General features: G+C 35.8%; 2 protein-coding genes across 5 annotated transcripts; both read right to left on the bottom strand.

Moving 5' to 3' along the window:
* Positions 1-103: 103 nt before the first annotated feature.
* LOC110920562 (dihydrofolate reductase) lies at positions 104-3,361 on the bottom strand. Its single transcript, XM_022164734.2, has 6 exons — positions 3,023-3,361; positions 2,610-2,708; positions 2,485-2,526; positions 1,021-1,150; positions 471-572; positions 104-359 (listed from the first exon to the last, which is right to left on the bottom strand). The coding sequence occupies exons 1-6, from the start codon at positions 3,266-3,268 to the stop codon at positions 274-276; spliced, it is 705 nt and encodes a 234-aa protein (XP_022020426.1). The 5' UTR covers positions 3,269-3,361; the 3' UTR covers positions 104-273.
* A 3,028-nt stretch (positions 3,362-6,389) lies between these two features.
* Positions 6,390-16,085, bottom strand: LOC110920575 (esterase FUS5). 4 transcript variants are annotated; one of them, XM_022164740.2, is made up of 6 exons: positions 15,727-16,085; positions 15,548-15,646; positions 14,433-14,474; positions 12,295-12,424; positions 7,127-7,228; positions 6,390-6,979 (listed from the first exon to the last, which is right to left on the bottom strand). In XM_022164740.2, exons 1-6 carry the CDS (start codon positions 16,054-16,056, stop codon positions 6,885-6,887), a joined length of 798 nt encoding a protein of 265 aa, XP_022020432.1. In that variant the 5' UTR covers positions 16,057-16,085; the 3' UTR covers positions 6,390-6,884. The 4 variants fall into 4 exon arrangements, 3 of the variants coding, with proteins under 3 accessions (XP_022020432.1, XP_035842709.1, XP_022020439.1); XM_035986816.1 differs by lacking the exon at positions 14,433-14,474; XR_002581753.2 differs by lacking the exon at positions 6,390-6,979 and having other exon boundaries at positions 12,295-12,372.
* Positions 16,086-24,379: the final 8,294 nt, after the last annotated feature.

Genomic DNA, 24,379 nt, shown 5'->3' with positions numbered 1-24,379 from the left:
GTACTTAATTATTCTTGGTTTAAGTATACCCGTGACCTCTCAACACTATCGAATAAACTCAACGTTTACAATAATTGTGGCAATGGTCTTCATAGCGAAGGCATTGAGTCAACGACCATGGCATGCTTTGATGAGCAAATGATGTGAATCTTACAAGGAAACTATAATCATTTTTTAAATATTTTACATACCCGACATGAATGTATAAGATATTTGGTAATGATTTCTAGTGATAACGACTACAACACAAAGTCTTATTTGTAATTGTGTAGGCTAAACCGTAACTACATCTTCCTTGTCAGAAACAAGTTTTTGAATCCTCTCAATGAATTTAAACATCGTCTCCAAGCCTACTTCATCTGAAATACAAATTATGTAAGAAAATGAATATAAACATCGTCTCCAAGCCTTATTATTACTTTGGTACAAGAAATTGAAATTGAAATTGACGTAAAAGAGTAAAGGCTTACCAAGTCTTGGAATCGTATGGCCTTTAGGATGATGAATTACCATTGGATTTTCAACTGATTTCAAGAGCTCATTACCATACGGTTTCAAGAAATCATTATCACCTATTTAACATAAACAGTTGTATCAAGTTGGTGAATATGTACAAAATGGACCATCGAACACGAAAATCTAATTGTGCCTTTAGCCCTACGTATTGGTGATCTAATTGGAATGGTTAGACATGGGGGTTCACACTAGAGCTCATTGATGCATTGTAGGGTTGGCTAAACCAAATGATACTTAAGGCTGTGATTGTCAACTTTGGCTTTCTTAATTATTATTTTCTTCAAAATTGAACGTTGGACAGAAATTTAAAAGGAATTTATGGTGGGATTGACATGTGGAGAATATCGCAGTACTACCTTTTTAAAGTATAAAATAAATTATTGGTGTTTACTAAAGTGGGTCCGAATTTACAGGGTACTTTTTGAATAGAGAAATTATTATAACTTAATATTATTCTATCACAACTAAACAACAAACAAAATGAAGAGGACAAAACTAAGTTACCTAAAAAATGGAGAGACGGGCATTGGATGGGAATCGAATATGCCTTTTCAGCCCATGATTCATTTTTCAATTGGGCCCCTGATATTATCATCAAAAATTTGATCTTTGGTACCTTCGTCAATGCTATTCCCTGTAATATAATTATAAAACATATTATTTGCTAATTGCTTGAATTAGGGACAAAATATCTTAATTATATAAAGTACATTGAGAAACTTAATTGTTATTTTTATCATTGATTTTATTTTGTGTCTATATCTTTCTTTAGGTTGATTTTATATTTTTATTAACAGATGAATTTAATAAACTCAAACATGATCCATATTTTATTTATCACATGCATCAACACATTTAAATTCGCCTAACCACTAACCTATTCATATAAACGGGTCAAACATGTTTAAAAATTATAATCAAGTTGTAAACCGGTCTATTTGTTTACTTTCATTCAATACAACCTGATGTGACCACATTTGATTTAATCAAACGGATTAAATATGTCTAACAGAAAAATAGTATGTTTGATTGAATAAGGTAAAAAGAATAATACAGAATCTAATTATTTTCATGTGGAAAATCACACTACTGTTTAATTATTATTATTATTCTCACAACAAAAAGTAACCATGTCCAGTTATTTATTTATATTAAATCTAAGCCCACACAATTTGAAAACTAAAACTCATCGATTAACTTTTTTGTATTCTTGTACGCAACCAGCATCTACGCACATTTTATTGATTCTAACATTATTTTCTAATTTGTTATATAATTTGTTTTGCACATATGTTTACGAAAAACTTCACACAAATTTCCTTCATTAGGTTTTATAGTCTAAAGCAATACCTTTATAAATGTTTAACCTATACAAATCTTGATTATCAATAAGTGATCATTTTTTTTCCAGTTAACTTGAAGTAGAGTTAAATTAATAATGAAAATTTCATTAAATAATAAATAACATTCGTAAAAGTTAAATTCAAGTTAAATTGAAAATAAATCGTCAATATAGAATAACCAAGATTCATGTTTTATTTGCCTCAAGTTGTAAAACATAGATTGAGCAGTTAAGAAAATTCATTATTATTGTATAAAGTTACAGCATATTGTTTTACCCTATTTAACTTTCAATAAAAAACTAAAACAATTCAAACATCAAACTAGTTCTTAGCCCGGTTCCACCCATGCAGCCGGTTTGGGTCGTATCCCAAACCGGACACAACAGGCTTCATGAAGATCTCCAATCTGAAAGAACCGGGAATGAACATCTTTACATATAAAACCGACAAAATCAAAACGTCTAATTCCTTTGTTTCTGGGCCATAACAACACTATGTTGTTTAATTAACACGCCACCCCATGTGTTTTGTATGACAGTATTTCAAAAACCTTGTTTCACACTAGAATTGTGACTTGTACCGTATGCCTTAATGATTGTACCAGTAACAAGAAGTATGAACATACCTTAGCTTGCAGCCCAGGCAACGCAGCTGACAAAATTGCACCCTAAACAAACACAAACTAACAATAATTAAATCAAAATTTGGATCCGAAACCTAATACCGCAACAATCAAATTCTCAAATCAACCTGTGAGAATCCAAGCAATCCATCAATCGGTGCATGTTTAATCATACATTCTTCGATATATTCAAGACACTCGTCGAAATTCTCATAATCCGTAAACTCCTGCAATTTATTCACAAAAACGAATCTCAAAACACTAATTAATCGAAACAGAGCAATAACAATTATCAATCACAACAAATATTCTGTAAACTCCTGCTATTTATTCACAAAAATGAATCTCAAAACCCTAATTATTCAAAACAGAGCAATTTCACCGATACGGATCTCAAAACTATAATTCTTCAAAAACAGAGCAATTTCAATCATCAAACACAATAACTATTCTATAAACTCCTGCAATTTATTCACAAAATCGAATCTCAAAACCCTAACTGTTCAAAACAGAGTAAATCACAATAAACAACGAATCGAACCTTATTGAACTGAAACCACTCGTAATAAGGCGGATCGAATATTCCTTCGACTTCCGATTTACCGTTGCAAGGAAACGGAGCGTCGGGGAAGAATAAATCAAGCTTTTGGAGCACGGATTCCGGCCATTTTTTCAATTGAGTTTTGAGGATTTCGCCGCTTGTGCGGAAGCCGTGGAGGCAGAGGATCCGTGGCTTTCGGTTTACGATCCGATCGGATGGTTCAATCGAGATGATTTGATCGAGCATTGTTGAATTGATATGTGATTGTGGATGATCCGGAGAGTTTGGAGGAAGGATGTGTGTTATATATGGAGAGTTGAAGGTTGGTTATTTATGGTGGAATGGACAGCCAACAGACTGGGGGTTATGAGGTGGGTTGGTGTTTTGACTTTCTAGATTGGTCAACCATAACCTTTGTTATTGAGAATTTGGTTTCGGTCGGTATCTGTTTGTTATATCGTTCGGTATCTGTTTGTTATATCGTTGTATGGTATTGATACTCGTTAGAGTTTACGATACCAAATTTAAATACAATTTTGTTTTCTTAAAAAAAAAAAGTTAAACGAATGTAATTTGGTGTCGTAAACTCTAACGAGTACCAGTACCGTGCAAATTTGGTCAATGACATTATTTAGACACCAATGACGTGTCATGCGAGACGTACGGGAGTAGGGGTGTGCAAAAAAACAAATTAACCGAACCATAATCGAATTGACCGACAAAACCGAACCGAAAAAAACAAACCAAATAAAAAACCGATGGGTCGGTCAATGGTTTTTTTGAAAACCGAAAGTAGCGGGTCGGTTATGGTTATCATTTTCTTTATACCCACCATAACGGAACCGAACCCGACATGTAATAAATCTTTGTAGGATTTAGGACTTTTCACCATATTTTTTAATATTTTATGTTTTTGACTGAAGATTTTTAGTACTTATGAGTTTTTCATATCAATTTGTGGTTTTGGTTGAATGTTTATTTGAATTTATGGAATGTATCATATGACTCTTTTGGATATTCGATAATAACTGATATTAATATTATAGATTACTAATATAGTACAAATATGCAATAACAATTTATTTCATGTTAAAAAAAATTAAGTTATTTTTAGCTAAGCTAAATACACGGTTAATCACCCATAACCGACCCGCTATAACCATCAAAACCGAATAACCATAACCACCATAACCGATCAGTTATGGTTATGGTTATCCAATAACCGGCATCACGGTTATGGTTTTTGGTCAAAACCAGCCTATGCACACCCCTATACGGGAGTATGGTCATAGGGGTCGTAAATAGGGCCAAAACAGGTTGTATAGTCACGTGGGCTATATGATATGATGAAAAACGGTCAGATAAGTTGTATAAGTTGTATGAGGGTAAAGTCATATGGCTCGTATGATCTTTTAAATAAAAAAATTAGTGATGTGACCACCAATAAATATATACGACTTGTATATGTTTTTTTCCCATCATACAATCCGGTGAAGTGTACACTAAGGAGTTGGTGTTTTTTTAATGTAAGTATTATTCACAACACCAACCCACCAAATCGGAGGGAGGCAATCAAACAAAGACCCCGACTTACGTTAAATCAAAATTACACCACAAATCCCATGAGACATTCCTATCGTTCGATCTATTTCTATACCACAAAAAAACCTAAGGACTTAACATCTTTGATGATTTTTTCTATTTTAACTTCAATATTCGAAAACCTTTGTCATTTCTCACCTCCACAAAACTCAAACACGCAACCATAATAATGCATTGAGTTTTCGCTTTCTGAAGGGGTATAGTCCCAAATCCATATCCAGCCTTAACAAAATTATACTTAGCCACAACAAGAGCATGCGCGCAGGCCCAGACCGGCGCGTGCAGCGCAGTGACAAGTACAACAGTACTAATGGTAGGGGTTGTAGCCAATAAACATGTGTCAAGCCCTAACTAGACAACTCCCACGATAGCCAATCGTGCAGGTGATAAGAAGTACAAAAGGACAGTGACGTGGAACCAATCAAGTGGTGTCGTTCACTGCTCCATGATGTCCACCCACAGTTGGTGACATACTCGACAACAAGAACAACCGTTAGTCCACGTGGCTCCAATCATTGTGCGCCAACGTCTCTATCATCTGCAAACACTAACGGTCGTGTCAGAGGAAACAAACAAGATATTCCTTGTTGGCGACGTCCGGCCCAAGCATTGGCAAAGCTTGGGGGGGTCGATTTTTCCCAATTCTGGGGGGCGAAAACGTATATACCTAAAAATTTCTATACGAATCTGTTCATAACACTACGCGTCGAAAAGTTCGGGGGGCGGGCGCCCCTTCCCGCCCCAAGGAAGCTACGACCCTGGGCCCAAGACCCATCATCCCGTCTCCTTCTCCACACTCTTCAGCTATAAATACCATCCTTTTGGTTTAAGGATTGGTTATCTTAGTCTCTTACTCTTAACATTGTAATTTAGTAGTAGGTGCTAAGGGCGTGAAAATTGAAGTAGAACGAAAACCATTGCAGGATATGATAATTTTATATGCGTATTTAATTTTTAACGAAATGTCTTAATCAGATACCAGATGTAACACGCTAAACATACATGCAGCGTTTACGTTTGTATTTTGTTATTTTAATGATGATAAAACGTTACGTATCTGGGATACTTGTAATAAATTTTGAAGTACACTCATTTAATTGAGTGGTGTGAAATTCTACAAGAAACTACCATAAAATTTTTGGATTTAGATTTAGTTAAGATGTTTATTTTTAGAGTTAACTATTATTTTCGTTCTTATAGTTTGTTCAATTATACCACTTCAGGCCAAATTTCAAATTTGTACCATTTTCGTCCCTAACATTCTTGAAATATGTCAGTTTTGTCCAAAAAAACTAAGGTTGGATCAAATAATTGGACAAACCACAAGGACGGAAATGGCAGCTAACTCATGTTTTTTTAGACGGAATTGGCATGTTTCAAGAATATTAGGGACGGTTTATCGAATGTATTGGTTCAGTACCTCAATTTTGGTACCTGACCACTTTGGTACCGCTTTGATGTTTAAAATCATCCAAAATTAATTAAAATACATATTTATTCTTGAAAAAAAAATCATTTTTTAAAAGCCTCTCACATCTGATTCCTCTTTTATATTCATAATCAATTAGATAATACATTTTTCCACTCACAACCCTATAAAAAACGGGATGATAGATGAATAATGAACCCCAAATGTAGGCATTTACGTTAGTTTTCCACATAATTTTATGTATGAGGTACAAGAGTGAGAACTCCAATCTAATGTATAAGGGTTTTTTATTGTTTTTTAGAAGTAAACTTCATTAAAACGGCTGGCACCCACAAAAACGCAAAACCTCCAACCAAACAACACTTGCAACATATACAAATGATCTTTACATTAATCTCTTCAAACAAGAGACTTATGTTTAGACATACGCTTCCACCATAAAAAACCTAATGACTTAGCCTCGCCAATAATATCCAAGCCCCTCCGATTAATGTTAGAAAAAACCTTTAAATTCCTAGACTTCAAAATGGACCAACACACAATGATAGCCAAAGCATGTATGACTTCCACTTGCTTCTTATCCAGCTTCAAATGCTTGTGAAACTCCATAACAACTCTACAAGAGAAAGCGAAGATCGGCGGAAAATGCAAGTGTCCACCTGAGCTAGAAACTAGATTGTGATTCGAGTATGTGGAAGGGACTATAAACTCGATATAGCAAGTAACTTTGAATGTGGATTTCACATGACAAGAATATTCTCAATTAATCTAGATCTAACCACAAACATTGAATTGATACATGTTTTATTGATGATGACTATAACAAGATGCTTAATTGTTATTGCATGCGACTATATCTTCCTTGTCGGAAACAATTTTTTGAATCCTATCCATGAATTTTAACATCGTCTCCAAGCCTTCCTCATCTGAAACATGATGTGTAAGTTAACGAAAACGAATCCAAGTAAGCCTATTTTGTCATTTTTGAGTATGTGATTGTGATGAGGTAAGAAAATGAATACGTTACTTTAATACAAGATAAAGTGAAATGGATGAAAAAATTAAAGGCTTACCAAGTCTTGGAATTGTATGGCCTTTAGGATGATGAATTACCATAGGATTTTCAAACGATTTCAGGAGTTCTATCCCATGTGGCTTTATGAAATCTTTATCACCTAAAAAGTTCATCATTGTCATAGTTAGAAGTTATAATTAAATTTCTTTTAATTATCCTTGTTACATTTTTTATTAATTATAAATGCTACTTTACAAAGTTTCTATTATTATATATCGATAGAATATATTAATTATTATGATTTGTCAAGTTAAACATATTACTAGTTTATTATAAAAGAAATGGAGTAAACTGCCAAAATGGTCCCTGAGGTTTGGTCACCTTTGTCACTTTAGTCCAAAACTCAAGCCTTTTGAATTGGGTCCATGTGGTTTCAATTTTGTTGCCATTTTCATCCAAAATCAAAATCTTGTCAGATTTGTCGGTTAACATCCAGCTTTTCTGTCTTTTTCCTCTTTTTTAATGAAGGGTAAAATGGTCTTTTAACGTTAAAAATACCATTTTGCCCTTTATTAAAAGGGAGGAAAAAGACAAAAAAAACTGAATGTCAAGATTTTGATTTTGATTCAAAATGCCAACAAAATTGAAACCACAAGGCCCAAATTCAAAGGTTTAAGTTTTGAAATAAAATGGCAAAAATGACCAAACATCTGGGATCATTTTGACAGTGTACTCTAAAATAAACCCTGTTTGGTTTGATGGAAAGGTTAGTTACTTAGGGTTTAGGCTTAGGCCTAGGCCAATGACTTGTTGATGCACATTAGGGTTGGCTTACCCTAACTCAAATGTTCAACTGGTATTTAGGGCTTCACCATATCTAGACTATTGTGATTTTATTGAATAAACATAAAATCAGAATTTGTGGAGAAAGGTGGTGGAAGCGTGTCATGGTAAAAACAGTCATAAGAACTTCCTTCCGATTAATGGAAATATTAAGGGTTGTTGGAAAAATATTGTGAATACGATATCTAAATTGAAAATTAACGGGAAGGGTATAAACGGGTTGATTTTGGGTAAGGTTGGGAATGGGGAGGAGATTCGTTTCTGGTTGGACACTTGGATGGGTGATATGCCTTTTGTGGAAAGATGGCCACACTTGTTTGGTTTGGAATTGTTTAAAATGTGCAGGGTAGCTGAAAAAACGGATGCGAACCAAGGGAATAGCGGATTTGTATGGAATTGGTCTAGGCAGCCAGAGTTGGACGTAGAGCTTAAGGAATGGCAGGAATGTCAGGAGGTTCTCAGTGGGATGTCTTTTTCAAATAATGAGGATATATGGTTGTGGAATGTAGACAAACAGGAAGGATTCTCGGTGAAGTCCGTCAAATTGGCTCTCATTGAGGACAGAGGAGTTAGTCACCCCCCTAACTTTGAATGGTGTAAATGGGTCCCACTCAAATGCAATATTATGGCGTGGAGAGGTAATGTGGATAGATTAGCTACAAGAGTTAACTTGAGAAGAAGGAATGTGAATGTTACTTCGGTTATGTGCCCTTATTGTGAAGAATTCGAGGAAACGGTGGAGCACTTATTTACTGCATGTCTGTGGTGGAGAGGGTCTGGTCGGCTTTCAGTGCTTGGTGTAAATTGCCGCAGATATACGCTTTCGATTTCAAAGACATTATGGAGATACACAATTTCACGCAACAAGGTAAGAAAGCTAAGAGTCTTATTCAAGGTCTGGTAATTATTTCGTGTTGGTGTATCTGGAAAGGGAGAAATGAATTGGTTTTCAACCAGATTAGACGAAGCCCGCAAGATATTTTAGGGGAGGTAAAGTCGAAGGGTTATGGGTGGATTAAAAATAGATCTTCTTGTATAGATATTAGTTGGATGGATTGGTGTAAATACCCGATGTATATGCTGTAATTGTTTGCCCTTTGCCCGTTTAGGTCGAGGGTGTTGTCTTGTTGTTTGGCCTTTTGCCCGCTTGGGTCGGAGGTGTGTTTTAATGAAGTTTACTTTTAAAAAAAATAAATGCACAATTGTGATGGACGTAACATGTGGAAAATGTGAATAGCTATAGCTATTTACACCATACACGTCAATAGGTCATCAATTACTAGGCTTTTACAAGTGTTAGTTGAATTTTGTGGATAAGAATCGTCTAGATGTTGGAATAACCTCCACATATTTTTATGAGAGTGGGGTATTAGAAAAAGTATCCGGTTTACAAAAGAATTTCAAATCACATTTAAACATTGACCGGTGAAATATTATGACTCTTGTTTATTTGAATAATAATTGGGAGAGCGAACGTCTAGCCATCCATAAGGTACTCAACGTTGACTTTTCAAAAACTCAAATCGAGCCGAGCTTAAACAATCTTGAGCTTTTATGGAGGCTCACTTAATAAACAAGCTCAAGCCGTCTTGCGGGCCTAAACTCTTAATTTTTATATTTACTATATTATAGGGTTAGGATATAATAGGAAGTTTATTTGGCTAGGAAGTAATCTTGACCATCAATTGATTTAATCAAGAGTCAAGATTAAATGAGGGAAAATGAAGAGAAGAAAAAGAGGCGCGTGGGTTTGTATAAGGGCATTGTAGTCAATCCAGAACAATAGTTTCTCTCTCCTCCAATTCCCCCCATTTTTTAAACGTTAATAACTTTTTCATACGGCATTATTTTTTTATAAAATTGCACCAAAAAAACGAGCGTTTTTTTAATCTTTAAAACGAGTATACTATTGTTATATTTTCGAAAAAAAATTTGAAAACCCAGTTGCGTAAAACGCAATGAAAAAAAAAAGTTAAAAAATGACTTTTTCTAAAACGCAATGCACAAAAAACACAAAGAAATGTCTTATTTGTAAAACGCAATGGCCAGAAAACACAAAGAAATGTCTTATTTCTAAAACGCAATAGCCTAAAAACACAAAACAAAGTGTACTTTCTAAAACGCAATGGACTGAAAACACATAAAAATGTGTTTTACCTAAAACGCAATGCACCAAAAACAAAAACAAATGTCTTATTTCTAAAACGCAATGGCCAGAAAACACTTAAAATGTTTGTTTTCTAAAACGCAATAGCCTAAAAACACATAAAAATGTGTTTTACCTAAAACGCAATGCACCAAAAACACAAAGAAATGTCTTATTTATAAAACGCAATGGCCAGAAAACATTTAAAAATGTCTCATTTCTAAAACGCAATGGTCTAAAAAAACAAAAGAAAGTGTTCTATCTAAAACGCAATGGACTGAAAACACCTAAAAATGTGTTTTACCTAAAACGCAATGACTAAAAACACTTAAAAATGTGTTTTTTCTAAAACGCAATAGCCAGAAACACATAAAACTATCTTATTTCTAAAACGCAATGGACACATAAAACTGTCTGTGAATTGTCTGAACCATCAAAAATTGTTTGAATTGTCTACGAATTACTGTCTTCGAAATGAGCCAAGGGCTCTGCCCCTTGGACCCCGCCAGGGGCTGCCGCCCCTTGGACCATGCTACTAGGGGCGCTGCCCCCGGTCCCCCGCCAAGATCGTAAAACGCAATGACTAAATCAAAAACCCAGATCGTAAAAATGAAATTAAAGAATTTCTTACATGGATCGAAGCCGATTTCTTCAACGATTGACGAAATTTGAATGATAGAAACACTTATCAGCGATCGAATCGAACGGTTCGAGTCATTATCTTTAAAATCACGGGAAAAAACGAGATTTTGAATGAAATTAAATTGGGTTTCTTCAAAAAAAGCTGAAGAACACGTTGATTGGGTGTTTGAATCATTGATTGGTGACGAAAATCGCACTATAATGTAGTGATTATTGAGATAGAAAGTGAAGAAATGGTTGAAGATTGTGGGTTTTGAAAATGGTGGGTTTTGATATTACTGGGAAGAAGGAAGAAGGAAATGATAAGATTGACTAAAATACCTTTCCTCTTTATTTTAAATTTTGCCACATGTCCTAATCCTATTGCTTCTTATCCTTCTTAGCCAAAATAAACTTCCTATTTGATTCTCACCCCTATATTATATACATATATTTTTATAATAAGTATTATCTATAAAAGCATGATACAAATAATTAAATAATAAATGTTATATTGTACAAAATTTATGATTATAAACAAGTAAATAATTAAAATAATTATAAAAATATATTGAAAAATTGGTTAATTAATAAACAATAAATGAGTCGGGTCCAAGCTTGAAAATCTATTCACGAGCAGAACTCGAACTTTAAAAATAAAACTCTAAACGAGCAAAGCTCGATCCAAATCTCAGTTAAGTTAAACAAGCTCAGACTAGGCTTGGCTTGTTTACACCCCTAATAATAATACTTACAATATTAATTGAGTTTAACATTTCGATCATATTTTAGATGAGTCTAGTTGCTTTTTATGTGTGATCATATATGTTAATTTGAGGTGTAATTGAGTCAAGTCCGAATGCTCAAGTTCAATTGGTTTGACTAACGAGAACTCAAGCTCGAAATCGATCTGTTTCACGCTATATTTCTAAAGCTTGAGTTTGCCTAGGACTCAATTCGTTTGTTACTTATTAACTAATTTATATACATGTATAAATATTTTATATACATTTGTAATTTATTTTTTACAAATAACATAATATATATCATTTTGTTACTTCTGTTATAATTTAATAATCATCGTTATTGTTATTATTACATGTATTATTAATATTTTACAGGATATGGTCGTTTAGGCTCGTGAATCTACTAAGCACAATAAGTTGACCCTAAATTATAAAATTAAATATTCTGGGACCTACTTGTATAAAAACATCAACCCGGCAAACACAGAATGGGAACAAAAATCAAATGTTTTCATAATAGGATCGGTTATCAAACGTACTTTTATAAACTTGTATAAAAGCATTAACCTTGGTTAGACGTGTTTTAAAAATCGGATTACGTTGTAAATAGTTAAAAATACTATAACTAATTTAAAACCACATACGAAACTACTTTACTTTTTTGTTCTCGTTTTAAATGCTATTAAAACATGAAGCCTGTGGTAAACGAGAAAAAAGATTTGAAAATCTTGCCCAACCGTCGATCCAGTTCATCAGTTAACTGGTCAGCGTTATAACCGAGCCACCCAAATAAAGGTGGTTCAAAAGTCCTCAACCAGATGGGTCGTATAGGCGACAGATCCAATTACAATAACATTGCAAGAGAAGTACCTAAAAAATGGAGAGATGGACACTGGAGTGGGGGTGAATAAGCCTTCTCAGCCAATGCCTCATTTATCAATTTTGCCCCTGAAATTATCATTAAAAATCCGATCTTTGGTACTCTTGTCAATGCCATCCCCTGTATAATGTGTTTTATCAAAAAGAAAACTATCACTAGAAATTATATATAACTTTTATTCTTTTACAGGCACATACAATATAATCTTACTCCTAAATCTGCACATTTGTTCACCATAAGACTAGAGCCATCAACCACTTGAGAGGAACACCTTTCCAACACAACTTCGCCCAGGGCCGGCCCAAGAGTCATCCAAGTGAAGCTAGGGCTTTAGGCCCCAAAAGTTTTGGGGCTTCAGTTTAAAAAAAAAACCTATATATTAATTTAATGTGGGTATTAATATATATAATTTGTTTGTATAAGCAAACAGTTATTGTAGTTTAGTGGTAAAAAAATCCATTTGATCATCGTCTAGGCTCTAGTTCGAATCAATTCAATACTCTTTTTTACATTTTTATTGAACAAGCCCTGTAGGCCCAAAAATATCCAATTTGATTATTGGTGTGGTTGTCTAATAAACCTGGTAACTAATCGGATTTTTTCCTGCTAATTTCCACTTCTTTTCTCTTTTCTTTTTTCACAATTCGATTCATCATATTTTTTTTTCATTGTGATTGATGATATAAGCATTATGATAATCTGATTATTTCATTGCAATTGATAATATAGGCATTGTGATAATTTAATCTGATTGTTATTTGCCTAATATTCTGTAATATTTTTTATGATATTACCAATAACTCAATGCATAGTTATCAAAAGCGTGCGTTTTTGGCGCCTAGGCGTTTTTTCTGGGCGATTCCCAGTAATTGCGCTTTTGCTTCCAAGCTAATTATAGCGCAACCTAAATCCTAATGATATTTAATATTTTTCTTTATTAATTCGTAATATCCCCTTTTTCTGCAGTATTTATAGGGAATTTTACTAACAAATAATATCACTAAAGATCAAAATCTCGTTTAGTAATACTCAGTTTGTATTAATTCGTAAATTCCACTTTTTCTGCAGTATTTATAGGGAATTTTACTAACAAATAATATCACTAAAGATCAAAATCTCGTTTAGTAATACTCAGTTTGTATTAATTCGTAAATTCCACTTTTTCTGCAGTATTTATAGGGATTTTACTAACAAATAATATCACTAAAGATCAAAATCTCGTTTAGTAATACTCAGTTTGTATTAATTCGTAAATTCCACTTTTTCTGCAGTATTTATAGGGCTTTTACTGCAGTATTTTTTTGCTTACTCTTTTATTACTTTAATGAACTATTTGTTTTCGGATATTAACATGTTGGTTTTGAGTATTTTGTTATCTGAGACTTTTTAAATGCGAGTATGAACATTTTTTGTTTTGGTTTTGATTACTTTATTGCTTTAATGAACTTTTTTATTTTTTTTTATTTAAGTGCGCTTTTTTTTCTCAGGCCCACGCTTTTTTTGCGCCTGTCGCCTAGGCCCTAAGCGGAGCCTAAGTGCCTTGAGTGCGCTTCGCACCTTTGATAACTATGACTCAATGTCGAATCGTAAAAGGGATCACTTCAAAAGGGCCTCGACTTTATAGTTCGCGTAGGCCTCCAAAAACGTTTGGCCGGCCCTGACTTCGCCACTAGATCACAACCCTTCTCTTTGGTAATTATGTGTGTGTGTGTGCGCGCGCATACAAGGCCGGCTCTTCCTCTTTGAGGGTCTAAAGATAACTTAAATTCAGGACCTTTTTGTAAATATATATATATATAGGGTGCAGTTCTAGAGTGAACATTAGTGTATTTGTGAACTAAATGAACAATTCCTGACCTTTGATTTACATCATCAAATCGTAAAATACACTAGTATATTTTCATCATCAAATCCTAATACGTGGAAACAGGGAATATAAGTATATAACCACACATTTTTATCCAAAATCTATAAGCCACAAAATCACACAAGTCAACATTAAATTCTATAGACTGAGCATATAAATACACATTTTTAACACTAGCAGTCACTGCTTGTATAGATATAAATATAAACAATAGAGGTGGTTAATGGTTATGGTGCTTATTGAAAGAATAAACGAACATACCTTAGCTTGCAGTCCTGCCAACGCAGCTGACAAAATTGCTCCCTAAACGAACATACAAAAATAACTCCATAAAATTCAAGTGTTGCTGAATGTACCCCTTGCTACTACTTAATGCACCCCTAATTGATTTGGCTGCTTATTAAGAAAAGGCTTTACAAGTCGTATAACATGTAGCATACGGCCCTGTGTAACATACATATACTGCACATAGAACTAAAGTGCGTTTGTTTACATGGATGGTATAGCTAGTGGCGAAGCTTGAGATGTCCGACAGGGGGGTCGTAAACGTACACACCCAAAAATTTCTATAAAACGGGGGATCAAAAACATATATACCCAGGGGCGGAACTAAAGGTATGTGAGGCGTAGCACGGGCTACGGCTGAAGTCCGTATGCGTAGTGTATTTTTTATATATTTTTTTTTGGTTTTATACAAAAGATACCCCTAACCAACCCAAACTTATAAAATAAGGGAGTCCGATTGCAACAATGACTCAATTGATTAGATAAGCCCAACTGATTAGATTAGCCCAAAAAACACAAAAATACGTATGGCGGCATTCTTTCTCATCGTCGCTTAGGTTCTGGAAGAAAACCAAAAGTCGCTGGTCATCCTTTACGCACTGGTCTCTTGTTTTGCTGCTGCCAATAACACCGGTTCGATAAAAGAATCCACAATCCTGTTGTTTGCTGCTGTGATAACACTGGTTCCGGTCGTTCCGCCCCTGCTTGGGTATTTGTTTTTTAAAGTAAAAGACGACGATGTGATTAAACGATTTCAAGCTATGAGAAAAGAACAAATTTATTAGGCACTTATTTTACTTTATTTATTTATTGTCTATTTTTAATAATTTATTTATTATCGTTTTTTTAATATTGTTGATTGCACGGTAAAATTTTTTTTTTAGGATATCCCTGATTTAATGGGCTAGTTCCGTCACTGTGTATACCCAAAAATTTATATATGAAAACTGCATACTCTTCACTGCTGAACGAAAAGTTCAGGGGTTAGCCCCCTCTCCCGCCCCGACTATCCTACGCCGTTGATAACTAGCTATACGGGCCGTTTTAAATATGAAAAAGCGATAATGGAATAACCAAATTAACATAAAAACCTGTGAGAACCCAAGCAAACCATCAATGGGTGCATGTTCAATCATACATTCTTCTATATACTCAACACACTCATCAAAATTCTCATATCTCTTATAATCCTGCAATCCAAAAACCCTAAAACTCATCACACACAATAACCACCATTTCCAATCTCAACCAACTAAGTAACGAGTCAAACCTTATGAAACTGGAACCACTCGTAATAGGGCGGATCAAAAACCCCTTCAACTCCCGATTTGCCGTTAGAATCAAAGGGCGCGTCGGGGAAGAACAAGTCGAGGTTATTGAGTACTGATTGTGGCCATTTGTTCATTTGGGTTTTGAAGATTTGGCCGCTTGTTCGGAACCCATGGAGGCAGAGGATTCTGGGTTTTCGGTTTGTGATGGTATTGGAATGTTGACACCGGATGATTTTCCGACGAGAGTGGTGATTAGTGACGGAATTGATGGTGGTGCGGAGGAATTGGAGTCGAGGTTTGGGGGTCGCCAGTGGGGGTGTTTTCAGCATGTTGTGAGGTGTTGGAGGTTTTGACACTGGTCAAATGTATTTTTATTTGATTTTTTTAAACCAACTCTTAGTTACTTTTATCCACTTTTCAGATTCTACTAGGGATGGCAAAAATACCCGAGCCCGACGGGTATATCCGAAACCCAACACAAATAGGACCAGTATACCTGATACCCGATGGGTATTGGGCCGGGTATAGGATTAGTTTAAAAAATTTTCGCGGGTATGGATCGGGTATGGGATTAGGTGATACCCGACCTGATTACCCGAAACCACATACCCGTTTACCTGAACTATATACCCGATCATATACCCGATTTTTTTAGTTTATATTTTTATTTTCCATGAACCCTTGTCTATTGATGATTTATTTTAGTATGTTTATAAAGAAAAAAAAAATAATTTTTCTTTTAGTATATGCTTTCGATAACAGTATTTACATTTTTGTATACTGTGAAATATATACATGTAAGTGTATAAATATTATAAAGTTATTATTAATTTATGATAAAACTTATATGTATGTAATGTACATTTTTAATTTATAATAGTTGTTGTATCAATAAATTATATAATAAATTTATTTAGAAATCTCAACGTATATCTTTTAACAAACTAATGGGTATATCCGATAACCGCGGGTATACTCGATAACCGACGGGTATTGGGTCAGGTATGGGACATGATTTTATAACCGGGTATGGGTATGAGATTACAAATACCCGATCCAACTCCGACCCATTGCCATCCCTAGATTCAAGATAGAGAGAACAACACATACCTTCCAGTAAAGAAAAAAAAGATAGAGAGAGAGAGAGAACACATTTATCACCATACTACATTATCACTTGAGGACTATTTTGTTAGGGGTGCCTTGTTCCCACACCCCCTATATCTTATTTTCACATCCCTAGTGTATACGGGCCGTATACAAAATATACGGCCCGTATAGAATGTTTTTTAATAGGAAAATGCGTAGAGAATGTTTTTTTGATTTTACTATATACGGGTCGTATATAGTTATACGAGCCGTATACATGTGTATACGATTTATAAAAGTTGTACGGCTCAATGGATTTATTTGGGAGGTTTTTTGATGTTTACCAAATGTATACGGGCCGTATAACTGTATACGGGCCGTATATATGGATGTTTTTCAAGTATCATGTTTTTCCCGTAAAAACACCATCATTCCAGGGTTTCTAAACTCTTCATCACCTTTAAACAACGTTGATCGGAACACGCCGCTTAAATCGGAGCACAAGTAGAGTAACGTTACCGATCAGTCCGTTGATCGAGTAACTAGCAGAAGAACCCGACACAAACAAGTTCTCCACAGTTTGTTATTCAGATCTCTATTCGATCATCTTTCCAAACTACAACACACGATAACTTTAAACTTTATAGTGTGTGATTTGACCAGGGAAATGATTGGAAGTGATTGCTACTTTTAATAAGCTGTCATAGTTGTCAAATTCGATTTCAACAAATCTTTTCCTTTTCCTTCAATTTCTAGAACATTCTCCGTAAAATGAAGACGTGTCGGGTTCTTCTACTAGTGGTATTTTAATGAAGTATTGATGTGCAAACCCAACCGTTTTTTACTACGGAAACGGTGGCTATGCGAAATACAAACCGCAATCTTTTGTGACTATGGGAAACACAAGTTTTCTTTTTGAGCTTGATGGATGTCCGTTATCTCAGTTTAGGCGGGCATTGTTTAAATCTGAATATAACTAGGTGTTACGTGTAACTTCATTAAACCAAGAACAAAGCCTATTTCGAAACACATGCGTTTGTATCAGCGTTGTTTATCACCCCGTGTGAGCATTGGAAACCCGACAAACAGTCTTGATAATTGTGACAGCTTATCTATCTGTGTGTATCACATCCATCCTGTTATAGCAATCGATATGATTAATTTTTTTCAGATTTTTTTCTAATTATCGTTGTTAACTACCAAAAGAATGCATACACAAATAGTTCTAGTGGACGAAGCAAAGAGACCGTTGTGTATCTGAATCAGGTTCTCAAACAAACACTACTAAAGTTGAGTTGGTGATAAATACCGGAGCTGTTATCTCGGTTGTTCAGTACTTTCGTGATAATAAAACAAGCAGGCATTGATTTTGCCAAGATTGAAGGAAAGAATCTGGCCATAAGCATTGTGGATTCTCAGCGTTATTCTAATGTAAGTGGATCGAGTGATACGCTTATCTATTTGGTCAAGGTAGGCATGGTTTGTTCGGGAGTAAATCACCACTCAAAGATCAACAACTTTGGAAGAACCCGACCGGTTTCTACAACACAAGCACATACACAATTTGTTGGAAGAACCCGACACGTCTTCTGCTAGTTATTCGGAATGTTTCGAATCATCACAGAAGACGGATGCGGTTTGCATATTCAATATTCATTACTTCATTAGAATTACAACACACGACAAAATGCTTGTAAAATTGTATCAACTCTCCTATATCAACATACTCTTCTCCAGACGCTTAGTTGTTATGAATGACAACTTGAGGGGTCTAGTTAACTTTCAGATTCAGATTCAGGAAACAGATGATTTGTAAAAAAACCGGTTGATGAAACCGAAGCTGTTATTTCTGTTGTTCAGTACTTCCGAGATCTGATCCAACCGAAATCCACAAATTCCAACAAATTGCATCAGGAAGCTCAACTTGAACGGACGATATGTATCTTCTATCATGCGATGGACCCAATTCTTGCAAGTTAAATCCACAATCAACGTATACAGGTGCAAGAGAATGGCGAGTTATTTCTGTTGATCCACAAATTCCAATAGTTTCTTCGTAGATTCCGTCTGGTTTCAAAGCCGGTTGAGGATTACGAGTGTTGTACAGTCGTTCAAAGCCGGTTGATGATTACAAGGATCGTTCTAATAGATTAAAGAGAATAAACAAATTTTTACCATTTTTTACCCATAGTATACGGGCCATATAACAATATACGGCTCGTATACAATCATCGTATACATAGTATATGATCGGTAAAAAAATTTTCACATACTGTATACGGTAGTATAATAGTATACGACCCGTATTTAAAGGGTAAAAAATGACCCAGTAATTTTTTTTCACATGGTGTATACGGGCCGTATAGCAATATACGGCCCGTATAAACAGGGTAAAAAATGGTTTACTCTGTTTAATCTATTACAACGATCCAAAAAACGAAGAACAAAGTCAAATGTGATCAAACTTGGACATCTGACGTAAATCTTGATTCAGATCTCTATTCGGTCATTTTTCCAAGCTACAACACACGATAACTTTACATTTTATATAGTGTGTGATTTGACCGGTTGTATTCAGTTATTTCTGTTGATCCACAAATTCTAACAAATATTTCACTCCAGTAGTTGAAACTTGAGCGCAGGAATCAATTCAAAACCCTCACCCTCAAAATCAACCAGAAACCAAAGGAAAAAGTGCTGATAATGGCTGATGGTTCTTCGTTGAGGAAACCAAACGTAGACGGAGATGATAGGCCTGGTAACCGGAAGCGAAAAAACCGCAGTGACGTCGTCGACGATTATGAACGGATATTGGCCATTATAAATTCATGTTGTTTAACTTCAAGAAATCAGATTAAATATAAAAGTGCCGAGAAAGAACTATAAGCAGAAACTCACCCGATAACAAATCGGTTCAAACTTTCAACAATCGACATGTGATAATGGCTGATGGTTTTTCGTTGAGGAAACCAAACATAGACGGAGATGATAGGCCTGGTAACCGGAAGAGAAATCAATTGTATTTTTTTAGTTACTTCTCTTGTTAAGTTTCTGAACCAACCGAAATCCACAAATTCCAACAGTTTCTTCGTAGATTCCGTCCGGTTTCCAAACTCTTTCACTAAAAGTTAATATTCACTGTGGTGGATGCAAGCATAAAGTTAGAAAAATACTCAAGAAGATTGAAGGGTACACAACTAAAGGTTCAGTGCACGAAAAGTTTCTTACAAACGATATGTATCAGGAAGCTCAACTTGAACGGACGATATGGCTATGAAGTATTATCGTCTCTTACAATCACCGGTACGGATTTTGGTGTTTTGGTAGGTTGAAAGAGGTGAATGGTCCTTGTTTTCCATGTATGTGACCAAACAAGTGTAATACCCCGAATCTTAATTTGCTGGTTATAAACGTGTGAAATATGTAATTTATATTTCATATATTGTTAAACGAGTAAGATAATTGTGTGAAAGGTGAAATATCTTGACAAACCTTGGCTAATATAGGAGACCGTTAATATTAATAATTAAATATATTATTTTATTTACCTTACTCCGTTTTTAATGAAACTTAGGTTAAAACGTAGATAAAAATATGCTCGTTCTAGTGACATATTCGTCGTTTTATAAAACATCATATTTTAAAAGTTATACAAGAAAAACGAGTTAAGCAGCTGAATTAATATATATAAGCAAGCAAGCTAGCAGGTCAAGCAGGTAGGTAGGCACGTCAATTGAATCCCACATCGACCAAATAGGGATTTGAGGTGCCTGCTTGCTTGCTTTAAATAAGAGTCTCAGTAGGTTGTTTAGGTACCAGTTTCTTTAACGGGAATGCTCTAGTATAGAGAATCCTGAGTATACGATACCCCGTTGGGTGTTGTTAGTAGTCGTTTTTGGAGCGCGAGTAGGAGCAGGGGTAAGGAAACTCTACATCAACGTGCCGTAGATAATTTTGAGGTATACTCTCGTTTAAGTTTATGTCTAGTTATTTATTATTTATTTTTAGTAGTTAATATTAGTTTTATTATTAGTAATAATAAGTAGTAGTAGTAGTAGTGTTAGTATTATTTTTAGGTACTAGGGTTATTGTCAGGGGCAGGTATTGGGTAGCCTAGCCTTAGTTAGGCATGGACTGATCACCCATGCTTAAACAAGGCAGTGTTAACCAATATCCAACCATGATAATGACTAGTTAGGTGTACCATTACCTAACCTAGGATTATGTAATTGTGTCAGGACCTTGAGACATAACCCAGTATTACTAGCGGCTGTTAAGCAATTGCTAATCAGGTGAGTCATCATACTTGTCTTTTAAACTGTGATAGTATACTTGTCCATAACTGGTAATAATGAGAATGCTACAGTATGCATGTGTCAGTAGGGGTATATGGGATCCTATTATGCTTAATGAGGTGTGTCACTCTGGGAAGGGTAATAAGGTGTTGTACCCACAGGCACTTCGTGCTTATAAGGTCCAGCGACACACACTCATACCTATGTGACGGCCGTAGGGGGACACAGCTGGAGGACCAGTATGTCTCTTGTACGGTGGTTTGTGACAAGTCAAATGTGACCTATAAGGTTCAATGAGGCCCAACCTGACTATAATGTGGTCACATGCCCATATTGTGTATGCATATAATGTAAACCGGGGTCTGTCTTTATAAAAATTGTATAGTATGAGCTCACCAGTATATATCTGACGTCGTTTTGAGTATGCTTATCTCAGGTGAGTCATGAGGAAAGCTATAGGAACTACTTGACAGTTGTGGAGTTTAGAAAATCAAGGAGTTCTTAGTTGCCAAAAGTTGTGAATAAATAAAGTGTTGTACTCAGACTATTATAAGTCTTTAATGAAAGTTTAGTTTGTTTCCGCTGTAAGTGTATCAATTGTGCACAATCACCCGGGTTACGGGGTGAGGGTGTCACAGTTGGTATCAGAGCCCAAGGTTTTAGCGAATTAGGTATTGCAGGAATGCCTAAGCTTTAACCAGTAGTTCTTTAAAGATTAATAGCACACTCAGACTAGGCCAAATAACATGTTCTCAGGAAAAGTACTTGCATAGTCAGTTGAGTGACGCTAGAAGAAGTAAATTATGTTGTGCCTTTCTATGTGCTATATATATATACACGTATGTATATATATATATATATATATCTATGTGATGTATATAGTTGTTATATTATAATGATGTATCATAAATACTAGTAACTCTTTATACTCATATTCCTATAGGAAGGAGAGAATGTCTGAACATAGAGATGAACAAGGGTCTAGAAATAATCAGAATAACAGAAGGAGAGAGGAAGATTCTTATAGGACTCGAACTCCCTCTCATAGTGTCAGGTCCCGGTCTAGTACAAGTATACGTCTAAATACCGAGGATATCCACAATATAGCTATGGAAGTGGCTAAGTAATGAAGAATGCACAAACCGGTAATGTTAACCAATCTGGAGAACGACATGAAGAAAGCTCAGCAGCCTCCACGCCAGTACGAATGGAAGGAATGGGCGAAAGGAAAAACACTATTGCAACCATGCCACTAGAAGGAAAAGGTGAATATTCCAAATCAAAGAAATGTACTTATAAGCACTTCATGTCCTGTAAACCTCAGTCCTTTGACGGAAGAAAGAGAGCATTAGAAGCTCAAGACTGGCTCAACAGAATGGAGTCAGTATTAGACATATGTGAGTGTGATGACCGCAACAAAGTACGGTTCGCCGTACATATGTTTGAAGCTGAAGCCCTTCACTGGTGGAACATTGTGGTCCGAACAGAGGGAAAAGAAAAGGTTAAGGAGATGAAGTGGGAGGAGTTTATTCATAAGTTTCTTGCTAAGTATTGTCCTCCCAGTGAGACTGAGCAACTGGAAGTGGAATTCTTTCAGTTAAAAATGGGAAATAAAACCTATCGAGAGTATGTTTCTCGTTTCAACGACATATCTCGACTGGTTTCTTATTTAGCATTGACTGAGGAACAACTGAGCAATAGGTTTATTTGGGGTCTACCCTCTGAAATGAGAGTGTTTATCAAATCCAAATCCCCCAAGGCTTTTGCAGAAACTGTTGAGGCTGGCGCCGTCATGGCTGCTGAGATGATTCTGCGGCAGGCAGAATCTCCCCCGCACCAAAAAGAAAGTGGGAAGAAAGAAAGGGGGACACCCGGAATAACAACTTTAAAAGGCCTAAAACATTTCCTCAATGTCAAATTTGCAAACGCTTTCATACAGGGGAAGGTCGTTTTCCTTGTCCAAATTGTAAAAAGACGGGTCATGCTCTTCAAGAATGCAAGGAAAAGAAGAAATGTTTCAAATGTGGAGACCCTAACCACATGAGATCTGAATGTCCCGAACTTAAAAGAAATGATAGGACACAACCAAATCAGCCAAAAGGGCGGGCATTTGTACTCACCACGGAAGAAGCCAAGACCAATACAGACGTTATCACGGGTACGTATCTCGTAAATGATGTATATGCGCGTGTGTTATTTGATACCGGTGCAAATAGAAGTCTAGTGTCGACTACCTTTAGACCTTACTTGAACCAGGCGTCCCAAACCCTAGATCATACCTTTACAGTAGAAATGGCTGATGGAAGTCAAAGAGAGATAGTTGACATAGTTAAGAATTGTAAAATAAGCTTAAACAACCATGTTATCCCTATAGACTTAATGCCTATGGAACTTGGAGAATTCGACATAGTCATAGGAATGGACTGGTTGACACCATATCATGCGGAAGTTATATGTGACAAAAGGATCGTCCGACTCCGATTACCTAACGGCAAACAACTAACTGTATCGGGAGACCGCACTGACAAGACTAAGAACCTCATCACGATAGCACAAGCACATAAATGCCTAAGGAAAGGGTGTGTTGCCTTTTTAGCATATGTCGTAAACACTACAGAAAAGCAGAAGGTCGAGGAAGTGCCAGTAGTACGAGAATACCCCGAAGTGTTTCCCGGCGAACTCCCGGGACTACCATCGGATAGACAGGTTGAGTTTCGCATTGACCTAGTTCCCGGTACATCACCGATTGCTAAGTCGCCGTACAGACTAGCCCCGATAGAAATGCAATCAAGAAGCAACTACAAGAGTTGCTTGACAAGGGGTTTATCCAACCTAGTTCGTCACCATGGGGAGCACCCATCTTGTTTGTCAAGAAGAAAGATGGGACGATGCGCATGTGCATCGATTATAGAGACTTGAATAAAGCCACTATAAAGAATAAATACCCTTTGCCCAGGATCGACGACTTGTTTGATCAATTACAAGGGGCAAGCTATTTCTCTAAAATAGACTTGAGGTCTGGATACCACCAAGTGAAAGTTGCACCAGAAGACATACCTAAGACTGCCTTCAGGACTAGGTATGGTCATTATGAATTTTTGGTAATGCCATTTGGATTAACCAACGCACCTGCAGTGTTCATGGACCTCATGAACAGGGTTTGTAAACCTTACCTCGATAAGTTTGTGATCGTTTTTATTGACGATATCCTTATCTACTCTAAGAACGAGGTAGAACATGAACAACACCTGAGATGCAAAGTTCTCTA

This window comes from Helianthus annuus, chromosome 2 (assembly GCF_002127325.2).
Source record: "Helianthus annuus cultivar XRQ/B chromosome 2, HanXRQr2.0-SUNRISE, whole genome shotgun sequence".
NCBI classification, from domain to species: domain Eukaryota; kingdom Viridiplantae; phylum Streptophyta; class Magnoliopsida; order Asterales; family Asteraceae; genus Helianthus; species Helianthus annuus.
This window is presented reverse-complemented; position numbering and strand designations above follow the sequence as displayed.

Excerpts from the sequence above, each read along its gene's own strand:
- LOC110920575 (XM_022164740.2), bottom strand. The coding sequence starts at position 16,056 with ATGCTGAAAACACCCCCACTGGCGACCCCCAAACCTCGACTCCAATTC. Across the intron at positions 15,647-15,726 it reads AGTGGTTCCAGTTTCATAAG|GATTATAAGAGATATGAGAA; the intron begins GTTTGACTCGTT and ends TTTGGATTGCAG. Across the intron at positions 12,425-14,432 it reads TGGCAGGACTGCAAGCTAAG|GGGATGGCATTGACAAGAGT; the intron begins GTATGTTCGTTT and ends CACATTATACAG.
- LOC110920562 (XM_022164734.2), bottom strand. The coding sequence starts at position 3,268 with ATGCTCGATCAAATCATCTCGATTGAACCATCCGATCGGATCGTAAAC. Across the intron at positions 2,709-3,022 it reads AGTGGTTTCAGTTCAATAAG|GAGTTTACGGATTATGAGAA; the intron begins GTTCGATTCGTT and ends AATAAATTGCAG. Across the intron at positions 1,151-2,484 it reads TGCCTGGGCTGCAAGCTAAG|GGAATAGCATTGACGAAGGT; the intron begins GTATGTTCATAC and ends ATTATATTACAG.